Below are 16,070 nucleotides of genomic sequence, written 5' to 3'. Positions count from 1 at the left end.
GAAATATGCTAATGATGATCAAATAACTCTTGAGCCCCCGTTAGCTTGAGTTTGATGCTGTAGGAGTTGACCACTTTGCTCATAATCCAAGTATAAAACATGTCACAAAAAGCCTGTCTCAGTCGGTGCACTTGTGTACTTACACACTTGTATACTTGTGTCTATTTAGTGTGCAAGTGTGTTACACTTGTGTACTTACACTTAGTCTATTAAGAGTGTATATGTTATTCTTGTGTACTTACACTTAGTCTGTTAATTGTGTATGTGTTATACTTGTATACTTACACTTAGTCTATTAAATGTGTGTTACACTTGTGTACTTACACTTAGTCTATTAAGAGTGTATGTCTTGTACTTGTGTACTTACCCTTAGTCTTTTAAGAGTGTATATGTTATTCTTGTGTACTTACACACTTAACAGAGTGTATGTGTTATACTTGTGTACTTACACTTAGTCTATTAAGTGTGTATGTGTTATACTTGTGTACTTACACTTAGTCTATTAAATGTGTGTGTTACACTTGTGTACTTACACTTAGTCTATTAAGTGTGTACGTGTTATACTTTTGTACTTACACCTAGTCTATAAGTATGTAAGTTATATTTGTGTACTTACACTTAGTCTATTAAGAGTGTATATGTTATACTTTTTTACTTACACTTAGTCTATTAAGAGTGTATATGTTATACTTGTTTACTTACACTTAGTCTATTAAGAGTATATGTCTTGTACTTGTGTACTTACACCTAGTCTATTAAGTGTGTAAGTGTTATATTTGTGTACTTAAAATTAAGACTTAAGTGTGTGTGTTATACTTGTGTACTTACACATAGTCTAGTAAGAGTGTATGTTATACTTGTGTACTTACACTTAGTCTGTTAAGTGTGTATGTTTTTATACTTGTGTACTTACACTTAGTCTATTAAGAGTGTACATGTTATACTTGTGTGCTTACACTTAGTCTATTAAGTATGTATGTGTTATGTTTGTGTACTTACACTTAGTCTAGTAAGTGTGTAAGTTTTATACTTGTGTACTTACACTTGGTCTATTAATTGTGTATGTGTTATACTTGTGTACTTACACCTAGTCTATTAAGTGTGTAAGTGTTATATTTGTGTACTTACACTTAGACTATTAAGTGTGTATGTGTTATACTTGTGTACTTATACTTAGTCTAGTAAGTGTGTAAGTGTTATACTTGTGTACTTACACTTGGTCTATTAGTGTGTATGTTACACTTGTGTACTAACACTTAGTCTATTAAGTGTGTGTTACATTTGTATACTAACAATTAGTCTATTTAGTATGTATGTTACTCTTGCGTACTTACACTTAGTCTGTTACGTGTGTAATAAGTGTTACACTTGTGTACTTACCCTAGTCTATCAAGTGTGTATGTGTTACATTTGTGTACTTACACTTAGTCTATTAAGTGTGTGTTTTACTCTTGTGTACTTACATTTAGTCTATTAAGTGTGTAATAAGTGTGTTATACTTGTCTACTTAACACTTAGTTCATTAAGTGTGTAAGTGTTATACCTGTGTACTTACACTTGGTTTATTAAGTGGGTATGTGGTATATTTGTGTAATTACACTTAGTCTATTGAGTGTGTTACACTTGTGTATTTACACTTAGTCTAAGTGTGTAAGTCTGTTACATTTGTATACTTAGTCTATTAAGTGTGCATGTGTTATACTTGTGTACATACTCTTAGTCTATTAAGTGAGTATGTGTTATACTTGTGTACTTACACTTAGTCTATTAAGTGTGTAAGTGTTATACTTGTGTACTTTCACGTAGTCTATTAATTGTGACTGTGTTATACTTGTGTACTTACACTTAGTCTATTAAGTGTGTATGTGGTATATGTGTTTACGGGGACGGCGTGGCGAAGTTGGTAGAGTGGCCGTGCCAGCAATCGGAGGGTTGCTGGTTACTGGGGTTCAATCCCCACCTTCTACCATCCTAGTCACGTCCGTTGTGTCCTTGGGCAAGACACTTCACCCTTGCTCCTGATGGCTGCTGGTTAGCGCCTTGCATGGCAGCTCCCGCCATCAGTGTGTGAATGTGTGTGTGAATGGGTGAATGTGGAAATACAGTCAAAGCGCTTTGAGTACCTTGAAGGTAGAAAAGCGCTATACAAGTATAACCCATTTATCATTTATTTATTTACTCACACTTAGTCTATTCAGTGCATAAGTGTGTTACATGTGTATACTTACACTTAGTCTATTAAGTGTGTGTGTTACTCTTGTATACTTACACTTAGTCTAAGTGTGTACGTGTTACTCTTGTGTACTTACACTTAGTCTATTAAGTTTGTGTGTTACATTTGTATACTTACGCTTAGTCTATTAAGTGTATTCGTGTTACTCTTGTGTACTTACACTTATTCTCATAAGTGTGTACTGAGTAGCTGTGTACTTACGCCATACTTGCCAACCCTCCCGTTTTTACCGGGAGACTCCCGGTATTCAGCGCCTCTCCCGATAACCTCCCGGCAGAAATTTTCTCCCGACAAACTCCCGGTATTCAGCCGGAGCTGGAGGCCACGCCCCCTCCAGCTCAATGTGGACCTGTTCTCGCGTCCGCTTTCCCACAATATAAACAGCTTGCCTGCCCATTGACGTCATAACTGTAGAATGATCGAGGGCGAGAACTTGGTTTCATTAACGTCATCCCAGCGCGGTAACAACACACAACAACAGCAGTCACGTTTAGTCTACCGTAAAGCAGTTTGTCTGCCGTAAACAGCAATGTTGTGACACTCTTAAACAGGACAATACTGCCATCTACTGGATAGCCTCCAGAACACTGAAATTCAAGTATTTCTTTTATTTATATGTATAATAAAATAAATAAATATATATATATATATATATATATATATATATATATATATATATATATATATATATATATATATATATATATATATAGAGCTAGAATTCACTGAAAGTCAAGTATTTCATGCATATATATATATATATATATATATATATATATATATATATATATATATATATATATATATATATATATATGCATGAAATACTTGACTTTCAGTGAATTCTAGCTCTATATATATATATATATATATATATATATATATATATATATATATATATATATATATATATATATTTATTTATTTTATTATACATATAAATAAAAGAAATACTTGAATTTCAGTGTTCTGGAGGCTATCCAGTAGATGGCAGTATATATATATATATATATATATATATATATATATATATATATATATATATATATATATATATATATGCATGAAATACTTGACTTTCAGTGAATTCTAGCTTGAATATATTCCCCTCTTAACCACACCCCCAACCACGCCCACCCCCACCACCCACCCCCACCTCCCGGTATCGGAGGTCTCAAGGTTGGCAAGTATGACTTACGCTTAGTCTATTAAGTGTGTATGTGCTATATATATGTAATTACACTTAGTCTATTGAGTGTCTTACACTTGTGAACTTAAACTTAGTCTCTTGAGTGTGTAAGTGTGTCACATGTGTATACTTACACTAAGTCTATTAAGTGTGTATGTGTTAAACTCGGGTACTTACTCTGAGTCTATTAAGTGTGTAAGTGTTATCAGTGTTTCCCATAAACTGCCAAGATACCTGTCGCGGTGGGGGCGTGGCTATGGGCGTGGTCACCATGACATCATCGAGTAATTTGAATAATTTACTACAATGATATGATTTTCTCTAAAAAGGCTCAAAAAATGTATACTTACTAATTAATAATAACAGTTTTGTTTTAAACGTTCATCCATCCATCCATCCATTTTACAATATAATTACAACACTTTATGTACATATTTATATACAGATTGTTATTCACTGAAATATATTTATTAATTGTGGTACTTACAAAAAATATATCTTATAAAATATAAAAGCTAAAATGTCTCTTAAAGCTCTGCCCCTTTAATTAGTGCATACTAAATAATTTAACTTTAGCCTACTACTACAACCATATTATTTACCAGCAACATAAAGTGAAACAGAGCCAGAGATGTCCTGCCACAGTCAGTAACAAATAAACAGAAAACAGTAGTGGTCAAATACAAATAAGGCAACAAGAGAAGTATCCTACACTTCTCTTTTGTAAAGAAAATCTGAACAGCCTATATGGGCATCTACATCAACTACATGATTTGAAATCTATTTGTGGCGGACGTAATTCTTTCGTGGCGGGCTGCCACAAATAAATTAATGTGTGGGAAACACTGGTTATACTTATGTACTTACACTTAGTCTAAGTCTGTTACATTTGTATACTTAGTCTATTAAGTGTGTAAGTGTTATACTTGTGTACTTAAACTTAGTCTATTACATGTGTATGTGTTATACTTGTGTACTTACACTTACTTAGTCTATTAAGTGTGTAAGTGTGTTCCACTTGTGTACTTACACTTAGTCTATTAGGTGTAAGTGGGGACGGCGTGGTAGAGTTGGGAGAGTGGCCGTGCCAGCAACCTGAGGGTTCTTGGTTCGATCCCCACCTTCTACCAACCTCGTCACGTGCGGTGTGTCCTTGGGCAAGACACTTTACCCTTGCTCCTGATAGGTCGTGGTTAGGGCCTTGCATGGCAGCTCCCGCCATCAGTGTGTGAATGTGTGGGTAAATGTGGAAATAGTGTCAAAGCGCTTTGAGTACCATGAAGGTAGAAAAGCGCTATACAAGTATAACCCATTTACATTTAAGTGTTATACTTGTGTACTTACACTTAGTCAATTAAGTGTGTATGTCTTGTACTTGTATACTTACACTTGGTCCATTCATTGAGTGTGTAAGTGTGTTACACTTGTGTACTTGAATGAAAGTTTTTAGTTGCAAACGATAAAAAAAAAAAAGTATTTCCTTAGCTGCAAAACATGGCTAATGCTAACGCTGACGAGAGTGAGATGTTTGTTCCAAAGAAAAGTGTTGCCAGTGGTTTGGTTTTGTGGAAACAGGTGTGGCACCAATGACTTGCGCGCTGCAAAGGCAGCAAGACAACAAACTTATTCCAGTATCTAAAACCGAGGCCTCCAGTGGACAACAACAATGCAACAAAAAACAATTAAAAACTAATCAAACCTTTTTAATAGATATCACTTACGTGTCCATCGCGATACATATTGATATGTTTTATCGCCCATCCCTACAGCAGTACACACTCAGGATTGGAAAGAAGTACACTGTGTAGTGATGATGCAAGTATTCATTCCCGGATCAACGCACTGATTGTGTTTCTGTTAAAAGATGATTGGTTCCAGTCGTTAGCGTGAGAAGGTCGAGGCGGTCATGTGTCCTCAGAGACCTGACTACGGTCTTTGTGAGTCTGCACACTTCACAAGCATCCAGTGTCACATGAGGTTTATGAACGTACAAAACCTGTCACGTATAACAGGAAATGTATAGATTATTGTAAGGTGTTGGTCACATGGTTGTATTGTGTGACTCCCAGCATGCACCTTGATGTTCATGGAGCGCTTGGAAGTCCTTACATGGATCCTTGCAGCAATGTCTTCATCCTTTCCTGACTTTTTTTTTCATTCATAATCCTCTCTTCCTGGTGCCCCTTCTCACACACACAGCGAGGGTTATTATTGTAGTGTGGATGATGTGTTGGTTAATTGTGCCGTTACTTTGTTGGAGATTAATTCTCATAGTTATAATAATTGGTAATACATTATTTCTGCTTGCAAAAATGCAATTAAAAAAACAATTGTCTTCAATTTAAAAAAATAATATTTCCTTCAAGTAAAAAAATATTATATATGTATAGCCACTGCTCCTCCACATGGAGAGGAGCCAAATGAGGTGGTTCGGGCATCTGCTCAGGATGCCACCCGAACGCCTCCCTAGGGAGGTGTTTGGGGCCCATCCGACCGGCAGGAGGCCAAGGGGAAGACCCAGGACACGTTGGGAAGACTATGTCTCCCGGCTGGCTTGGGAACGCCTTGGGATCCCCCGGGAGGAGCTGGACGAAGTGGCTGGGGAGAGGGAAGTCTGGGCTTCTCTGCTTAGGCTGCTGCCCCCGCAACCCGACGTCAGATAAGCAAAGGAAAATGGATGGATGGATAGATAAAAAAAATATTTTCTTCAATTAAACGATTTGCGAGGAAAAAACATTTTATTCAATTTTTTTTAAAAATCACTAGTAAAAAAACTAATTTGTGCAAGTAAAACAATTCTCTTCAATTATAATCAATTTCGCAAGTAAAAAACACATTTTCTTCAACTAAAAATGATTTGCAAATAAAAAAAAAGTTTTTCAATTAAACAATTTGAAAGTAAAATAAAATACATTTTTTCAAATAATAAACGATTTACACGTCAAAAAACAATTGTCTTCAAATAAATAAATACATTTTCTTCAAGTAAAAAAATATTTTCTTCAATTAAAAAATTATTTGCGAGTAAAAAAATCATTTTTTTCAAGTAAAAAAACATTTTATTCAATTGAAAAAAGTATTCACTAGTAAAAAACAAATTCGTGCAAGTAAAACAATTTTCTTCAATTAAAATCAAATTCGCAAGTAAAAACATTCTCTTCAATTAAAAATGATTTGCAAGTAAAAAAAACTTTTTCGAATTAAACAATTTGAAAGTAAAAAAATACATTTTCTTCAATTAATAAACGATTTACACGTCAAGAAAAAAAAATTCAATTAAAAAATACATTATTTCTGCTTGAAACAAAACAAATGTAATTTTGATTAACCTTCCAGGCTACAAAAATGCCTTAGGTTTGATGTTATTAAATCATACTCATGATTGTAAATCTTTTATGATAATTAAAAAAAACGTACTTGCTATGTAAACATTTAAAACAATAATATAACATGTTTATGGAGTGGAGGAAATACCGCGAGATATGACGTGACTACCGTTGTCTCAATCATGTTTTGGTGGAGCAAAAGTGTAGAATGTGTTTGGCTGAAAAAACGGAAGGTTCTGGAATGGAGCGAGGCGCGTGCGTGTAGCGATGGCGTGCGCGCGGGTCCACAGAGAGGACCGAGGTGCGCATGCGCGCGGTCGTCCTCAGCGTGCGGCTGCTTCAAGATGGACGCCAAACAGGGTTAGTCCGATCAGCACTTTTTTTTTTTCTCCCCCTCCTGCCTCTTCTTCTTTTTACTCGCCGACTTCCACACTTTGCTCGCCGTCGTGGCGGCTCTGCTTCGCCTTGCGAGGCCGTGTGCGTGTGGCTCCCGGCCGGGCGGTGGAAGACGTCCGCCCGGTGCCGCCTGCGGAGGTCATTTAGCGCGGTTACCGTTTATCACCTAGCAGGATGTGAACATGCAGCATGTTTGATGTGTTATTTAGTGTTCTAGTGTACAATGTGAACTTTTAGGTGCTAACCGCTTTAGCTGGATGCTACACCGGCTATTTTTAGCCGGGCTACGGCGATGCTAGCCCGCCTGAGACCATATGTAGCCAGGCGGACACTTTTGGACCAAAGTCCCGCCTCTTCCTCTTCTTCCTCCTCCTCTTCCTCGTGTCCTGATTAGCCTCGCTAAGCTGCTAGCTGCGAACATAGTAAACCTTTAAAAAATGCTCGTCTTTGTTCACCGTTAGTTTGTGCTTGGCTGTCGATGTGCGAGTATGACAAGTTGCATTCATTTTAAGGACCCTCGTCTCAAATTAACTCCTCATTAGGACGCCCAGACAGTCTGCAGAATGGTTGCCGGGCAACATCATTGCTTGTGTCTACATGAATCACTTTGTAATCTTGCTATTAGCATCTTGTATAAATGTACATTCAGGATGGATTCACTATTCTGTTTGACCTTCCGAGGTGTAAACAAACAAGTCAAGTTATGCTCGCGTTCATCAGTTGTTGTCTTGCTGACCCTTCCGGAATGTTTGTTCTGAAAGTCAAGCTCACACAAGAGCAGCTGTCGCTCCGCAGGGTTCCAACCTCAGCCGCCCGCAAACCCTGACTACTAGGGGTGTAACAGTACACAAAAATTTCGGTTCGGTACGTACCTCGGTTTAGAGGTCACGGTTCGGTTAATTTTCGGTACAGTAAGAAAACAACAAAATATAAATTTTTGGGTTATTTATTTACCAAATTTGCAAAATCTTCCACCAAAAATATTTTTCTTAGTGGAATATTTGATGTGACGTAATAGGAACCTTGGATAGGTCAATAATTCATAATAACATTGATTTTGATTCAGTATTATGTAGGGCTGCAACTAACACAGGGGTGGGCAATTAATTTTTACCGGGGGCCACATCGACAATATTTTAATTAAATTTTGCTCAGTATTATTTTTTATATATACTGTAAGATAAATAATAATAATACTTTCATTTAACCTAATTTAACTTTATACCAAAAGCACTGCTTTGGAAATCATTTGTACCCCTTTCAGAGATCACATTTAGTTCCCCTTAAACATCCTCATGTTGCACAATGAAATGTAAGCATAGGATGAAGTGTGCATTCCTTTAACTTTCTCTAGTAACAGCAGTCCATGATTAATATAAATAAATTAACATTAATAATAAATGACAGTAAAATAAGCACACGTATGACTGAGGAGTCATAGTGTAACTTTGTGTGGTGTTTGAGTTGTCCGACTTTTTGTGTGGCCATAAACGCACCAGTGGTTTAGTGCTATGCGTGTTGGTGACAGATGACAAGTTGGTTTTGGCCTGGTTTGTACGGCAGAAAATGACTAGTTTTTCGAGATAGAAGTGTTTTACTCATGTTTTTGGTGTGGTTATGGCCGAATATAAACAGTTTTGCTCAATAAAGTGATCGATATAATTCCTGGCCTCGAAGCATCTCGATAGACGTTACAATAATTGAACGGTGTTGACGAACACGTTAGGGCCGCTTGTTGTCACTGTCACTCAGAGTTGCATTGCAAAATTACACAGAATAAATGTGTTTATTTTGTTTAGAATTCAGATGAGATTTGATTTGGTGCGCAGCATATATTTGCTGTGCGCAGAGGACGCTTGAGCAGTGCGCAATTGTGCAGGTGCGCACCTTAGAGGGAACGTTGCTAGGCAGTCCATGTCTTGTTGAAAACACTCCATTCGTCATCAACTTTTCTCTTTTTCGCGTCTCGGGGGTAAACCGTGCATCACTTGTCGCTGTGCACCTTCACTCACAGGTTACACACGGACATACGCCCATAAATAACACTTTTCAAAATAAAAGCAGCACAGTTGTATTGCGTGCACGACATAGATGTTTTTTCAACTTTATTTTGTAATTTGTGATTACAGCTGTTCACATTCACTCACAATCACGCATGTGCATACGTCCACATGGAAGTAATACAAATAACGCTTTTCAAAACAAAAGCAGCACCGTTGTATTGCACACTCGACATATATATACTTTTTAAAATTTATTTTGTAATTTATGATTGGCCTCACGCGGGCCGGACAGGGACGCACAAAGGGCCGGATGTGGCCCGCGGGCCGCAGAATGCCCAGGTCTGAACTAACAACTAATTTGATAATTGATTAATCTGTCGATTATTACTTTGAGTAATCTATTACTAATCGGATAAAAGAGACAAACTACATTTCTATCCTTTCTAGTATTTTATTGAAAAAAACGGCATACTGGCACCATACTTATTTTGATTGTTTCTCAGCTGTTTGTAAATGTTGCAGTTTATAAATAAAGGTTTATTAAAAAATAAAAAGTAGCCTCTGCGCATGCGCGTAGCATAGATCCAACGAATCAATGACTAAATTGATCGGCAACTATTTTTTATAATAGATTAGTTGTTGCAGCCCTAATATTATGTTTTGAGCAATGACAGTTTGAAAGAAAAAAAAAACCAGCTTTGTTTTTTTAGTCAACATTGCAACTTTTTCTAAATTACATTTTACCTTAAAGCTGTCTTATTTCGCTTTTGTTATGTTTTTGTTTATTTTAATAGTATTTTTAGAATGTGCCGTGGGCCTTTAAAACATTATCTGTGGGCCGCAAATGGCCTCCGGGGCACACTTTTGACACCCCTGCTATAGATAATAAAAAATTAAATCTCATAAATCTATGGATAAAAAGCAGAGCCTGGCGACGCATGCACGTTTATCATAACTCTCTCGTCCATGAAGCAGAAGAAGAGCTGAGTCATGTTTTTAGTCTTGAGGGGACAGATCAAGGTTCTAGAATGTTACATGAAGCCTCGTCCTTCGTCTTCCTTCTGACGCCATTTTTGTTAACGTGACTTGGAATCATATTAGTGTAGTGTGTCACGTTTCAAGAACACTCACTGTAGTCCACTTACCAAACCTTCTCATTAGAAAGGCAAACATCAATTGTAAGCGTGTACATACTGAGATGATCCATCATGTAACTAAGATGATATTTAGTTATTAAAGAACAATGTGTAGACAATATGACCGTTTTCTATCATTATCACAATATTGTGTTCAACTTTTTAAAGGGGTACTGCATGCACTTTTTTTTGTCATTCACAACCCTCTCACAATACGATTACAAGCACACACTTTTTCCTTTTTTATGCACTCATTACCGCTAGCAAAAGTATGGAGTGAAATTACTGACTAAACTCCACAAACACACAACAATTCATTCACAAGTTAAAAAAAAACGCAATTACAAAAACAATTATGTTCAAATACAAAAACACTTATCTTCAATTACAAAAACACTTATCTTCAATTACAAAAACAATTTTCTTCAATTAAAAAATTATTCGCGACACTCAACATGTAATTTTGCAGACTATAATTACTGGTTTGCAAAAAAATATTTTTAACCCAAATAGGTGAAATTAGATCATCTCCCATGGCACACTAGTGTGCCGCGGCACAGTGGTTGAAAAACACTGCTTTAGAGAGGCTGTCATTGTCTCCATTGGTAGCTGACTTTTGCTAGCTTTTTTTTACGAGTTAGAATGCATAAAAAGGACTAAAATGTTCTTGTCTTACATAAAGATTGTAAATGGACAAAATTCCCCCCAAAAACTGCAGTTCCCCTTTGAAGACACCCTGAAATCTTTAACCAAAAATGTATCAATAAATAAACAATACACTATAGAAATTGTGATGCATTCCTAAGAAGCATATTATTAGGTGTTTATATATTTGCAAATGTAAACGTCTAAAAACGGTCTTGTATGTTCTGCATACTTGCCAACCCTCCCGTTTTTAGCGGGAGAATCCCGGTATTCAGCGCCTCTCGGCAGAGATTTTCTCCCCACAAACTCCCGGTATTCAGCCGGAGCTGGAGGCCACGCCCCCTCCAGCTCAATGCGGACCTGAGACTGAGTGGGGACAGTCTGTTCTCACGTCCGCTTTCCCACAATATAAACAGCTTGCCTGCCCAATGAACGGAGAAGTTAAACAGGACAATACTGCCATCTAATGGATAGCCAACGGAACACTGAAATTCAAGTATGTTTTTTTCTTTTTTTCTAATGTAAATAAAATAAATAAATATATATATATATATATAGCTAGATTTCACTGAAAGTCAAGTATTTCATACATACATATATATATATATATGAAATACTCGAGTTGGTGAATTCTGGCTGTAAATAACCACGCCCCCAACCACCCCCACCCCCTACCACCCACCTCCAGATATTGGAGGTCTCAAGGTTGGCAAGTATGATGTTCTGAGACACAAGAAAAGTTCATTTGTACCCTACATTTTTTTTTTTTTTTGCTTTTCATGTTTTTGGTCACTGTTTGTCTCCTACTGCGTCCATAAAAATCAAATGACTTACTGCCACGAGTAAATTGCAGTCCTGTGCCAGACTGACGTTGCCGTTTGTGACAGTGGTGGACCTCCTCTACTGGCGCGACGTGAAGACCACTGGCGTGGTATTTGGCGCCGCCCTGCTGCTGCTGCTGTCGCTGACGGTGTGCAGCATCGTGAGCGTGTGCTCCTACATCGGCCTGGCGCTGCTCTCCGTAACCATCTGCTTCAGGATATACAAGGGCATCCTGCAGGCCATCCAGAAGTCTGACGAGGGACACCCCTTCAAGTGAGTCCGTCACGCCCGGTGGTCCCGCCGCCGCACGCACGCACTGACCTCCGCCCCTTCCGCACAGGCAGTACCTAGGCCAGGAGGTGGCGCTGTCCCAGGACGTGGTCCACAAGTACAGCGACCTCGTTCTGGAGAGGCTCAACAAGAGCATCTGCGATCTGAGGCGTCTCTTCCTGGTGGATGACCTGGTGGACTCCATCAAGGTGAGCTGGACTCACCTGTGTCAAGTTGCCCAACCCCTTACATCTCCCCAAACTTGTTCCAATAATTTGTGCTGCTAACATTTTCAAGTTAGTAACACTTATGTTAACATGTAATTAATGTGTTATTTATCATAACCAGTGTTGGGTTAGTTACTGAAAACCAGTAACTAGTTATAGTTACTAGTTACTTTATTTCAAAAGTAACTCAGTTACTAACGCCAAAAAGTAATGCGTTACTGTGAAAAGTAACTAGTTAGTTTCTCCTTTTTTTTTAAAGGCATTAATGCCCTTTTAGCCTTCATTTCAGTACTGTTATTGCACTGGAGAATAATACAATCTGTTGATCAACTTGACATGTATTTGCATCACTGAACTGTGCTTAGCAATGTGGTCTACATACAACACACAAAGACAAAGATATGTTTCAAAGGGCCAATTTATTTCAGGCCAGAACAAATTGACAAAACTTTTTTAAATAGCTGCAACATAACATACATAATAACAACATAGCTGTAAACATGGCTTCACCCAAGGAAGGCACACATGACGTACACAAAGCCTAACCAGGCATTTTTTTCTCTCAAGGAATTGTGAAATAAAATCATGTCTTTAGATCAACACTGTACTGAAGCCCAGAACACTACGCATTTCCCCAGTTTTAGTTTAGAGAAAAGGAAAGATTGGCTTGGCCCACTAGGATCCTTCTTTATGTTTGTGAACTTTATAGTCTATACATTTAGAGTGATGTGATAATCAAACACTCTAGAAGTCTAGAATGAAAGCGTATATAAGAGAATTGACAGTGTGTACCTACAGTGCTGAATGATGAGCAGAGTTTGGAGTGTTTTCTTTAGCTCGCCTTTCATGTTTATGTACTCATAACTGGGTGTCCAGGTACGTGGAAAAAATTTTCCTTGCCATTTGCTGTTTGATGCCGCTATTATGCTAATTAGCTGCCTGAAATCGGGTGACTCCACTGTAGAAATAGCCTGCACATACGCTGCAATGGCTCTATCAATGTTGTCCTGGCTAGCAGTCCCTCCGTCAAAATCCTTAAGTGGAGGTGAAGTGGCATCGGAGTCTGTCTCTCTCTTTACTAGCTTCGTCGAAGCATGTTGCTGTTGTAGCTGTTTCAGCAGATTTTAATTGCTGTTTTGGGCAGTAGATAGGATCTTTGATCAAAGACACAACTTACATTGAACTAAAATGTTCTTTTCTTTGTGTGCGACAAAAGAAAAGTGGTGAGAATATCTCCATGTTAAGAAACTTGGCTTCGGCTCCGCCATGATGTCTTGTTGTTAGTAAACACAGACACCCCCCCCACACACACACACACACACACACACACATATCGCACATCTTCTCTCCCTTGTGACAGAGGAAGAATCAGAAGGACGACACTGCAACTCTCAATAAAACACACTCAGATCTTCTCAGTTTCAACCGATACTGCGTTATTTTACGTTATTTTTTTATGTAGTAACACATCATGTAGTAACGGTAACTGAGTTACTGAATAAAAAATTTAAAAAAATAATGCATTAGACTACCCCCCAAAAATAACGGTGTTACAGTAACGCGTTACAAAAGTAATGCGTTAGTCCCAACATTGCTTAAAAGTAGCAAACTATAAAACAATAACTTAAAAACTATAACAGGCCAAAAAATGTTAGCAGCACAAAGGAAGGCGACACATTTGTGGAGCTGTTGACAGTTGGAGGTCTGGTTATGGATAATAACACGTTAATTATACATTAACATAAAAACTTAATACTTAAAAAGTCTAATAGGGACAGGTTAGTGTAGATTTGGACAATGTGGGCGGGGCCAACAGGTGTGTATTTCTTGTTGTTGCAGTTTGCATTGTTCATGTGGATCCTGACCTACGTGGGCGCCTTCTTCAACGGACTCACGCTGGTCATCCTGGGTGAGACTCCTGGACTATTTAGTCATGGAATTGTTGTAAATGCCCAAGTTTTAGTCTGGTCCCTGGGCCAGATGTAGATCCTCGCTACTTGCCTAGCTTTGTAGTATTGTGACGGTTCCTTCTCGTTCTTCAGGTGTGGTCGCGGCCTTCAGCTGTCCCATCGTTTACGAGAAGCACCAGGTTAGCCCCGCCCCCTTCCTCCCCTGGCCCCCAGCACGCTAAGTGTACCTTTTTGTGTTTCAGGCTCAGATCGACCACTATGTGGCGCTGGTCAACAAGCAGGTCAAAGACGTGGTGGAAAAGTGAGCGCGTGAAGACCGAGGGCAGGTACAGAGTCTTGTGGCACACGTCAAAACATTCCTGTCCTTTTGTCTCGCAGGATCCAGGCCAAAGTCCCTGGAATGAAGCGCAAAGCCGAGTGAAGAGGCGGAGCCAAGGTGGGGGGAGGGGCCGCCCTCAAACATTTATTTGTCAATTAATAAAAAAACACTTTTTTTTTTCCTTTTCAGAAATGTTGTTTTCTGATGCGATAAACACACGCCACCCCCACCCCGCTGCATTGTGGGAAGTCAGATGTTCTTTCCCGCTTTTTTTTTTTTTTTAAACAGCTGCCAAGTCACTTTTTTATTTAGTCGATAGACAGGAGAAGACGCCATCCTGCTTTTTCCTGAGGGAGCTCTGTGGCTGGTGGGCGGGGCAGGGGGCGGGGCTTGTGGCCGGTTGTACATTTTTTAGCGCTTCTGAGCAACTCGCTAGAATCATCTAGGAAACTTTAGCCGGACAGAATACACGTCGTCGTCGTCGTGGTGACATGGCCGCTATGTAGTGACGGAACCTTGTCGCCTTTACATTCATCCTCGTTAAAATGAGCAAAGTAAGATTTGGAGGAGGAAGAAAGCAACGTTTTGTCTCTTTCTAAACTTCCAACATTTGTCCTGATGCAAGTTGACTTTTGTGCTGACTTCATTCTTCGATTGTGATGATAAAGCTCTGTGTTTGTGGAATACATTGTGACGTGTAAACACTTCAATAAAGCTTCTAGAACAACTAAGCCCCGGCCCCTCTTCTCTCCTTCACGCTATCTCAAATACATCACAATATCTTGTGCACCTCCTGTAGGGCTGTCAAACTTTTTTTTTACTGAGGGCCACAATTAATGTGACAGACCACCTTGAATAATGTGGCAGGCCACAATAAATGTGACAGACCATGTTGAATAATGTGATGGATCACTTTGAATAATGTGGCAGGCCACTAAAATGTGACAGACCATGTTGAATAATGTGGCAGGCCACATTGAATAATGTGACAGGCCACATTGAATAATGTGACAGGCCACATTGAATAATCTGACAGGCCACATTGAATAATCTGACAGGCCACATGGAATAATGCGACAGGCCACATGGAATAATGCGACAGGCCACGTGGAATAATGTGACAGGCCACGTGGAATAATGTGACAGGCCACGTGGAATAATGTGACAGGCCACATGGAATAATGTGACAGGCCACAATAAATGTGACGGACCATATTGAATAATGTGGCAGGCCACAAATGTGACAGACCACATTGAATAATGTGACAGACCACGTTGAATAATGTGGCAGGCCACAATATGTGACAGACTATGTTGAATAATGTGGCAGGCCACATAAATGTGACAGACGACATTGAATAATGTGGCAGGCCACAATAAATGTGACAGACGACATTGAATAATGTGGCAAGCCACAATAATGTGACAGACCCTGTTGAATAATGTGGCAGGCCATAATAAATGTGATGGGCCACCTTGAATAATGTGGCAGGCCACAATAAATGTGACAGATGACATTGAATAATGTGACAGACCACAATAAATGTGACAGACCACATATTAGGTACACTAAAGGACAAACACCCAATATATT

General features: G+C 38.7%; 1 protein-coding gene across 11 annotated transcripts in view; it reads left to right on the top strand.

Annotated features, from left to right (window-relative positions):
• Positions 1–15,207, top strand: part of rtn4a (reticulon 4a) — a 39,881-nt gene extending 24,674 nt beyond the window's left edge. For 9 of the 11 annotated variants that reach the window (XM_062059451.1, XM_062059450.1, XM_062059448.1 and 6 more), the window contains 6 exons: positions 11,816–12,023; positions 12,091–12,229; positions 14,087–14,156; positions 14,290–14,336; positions 14,400–14,458; positions 14,536–15,207. In XM_062059451.1, the coding sequence (XP_061915435.1) occupies positions 11,816–12,023; positions 12,091–12,229; positions 14,087–14,156; positions 14,290–14,336; positions 14,400–14,458; positions 14,536–14,578 (566 nt within the window). In that variant the 3' untranslated portion in view covers positions 14,579–15,207. Of the gene's footprint in view, positions 1–6,953; positions 7,109–11,815; positions 12,024–12,090; positions 12,230–14,086; positions 14,157–14,289; positions 14,337–14,399; positions 14,459–14,535 lie in introns of those variants that run through there. The other 2 variants (XM_062059443.1, XM_062059452.1) reach the window with 2 other exon arrangements.
• The last annotated feature ends 863 nt before the right edge of the window (positions 15,208–16,070 follow it).

This window comes from Entelurus aequoreus, linkage group LG09 (assembly GCF_033978785.1).
Source record: "Entelurus aequoreus isolate RoL-2023_Sb linkage group LG09, RoL_Eaeq_v1.1, whole genome shotgun sequence".
Classification (NCBI taxonomy): Eukaryota; Metazoa; Chordata; class Actinopteri; order Syngnathiformes; family Syngnathidae; genus Entelurus; species Entelurus aequoreus.
This window is presented reverse-complemented; position numbering and strand designations above follow the sequence as displayed.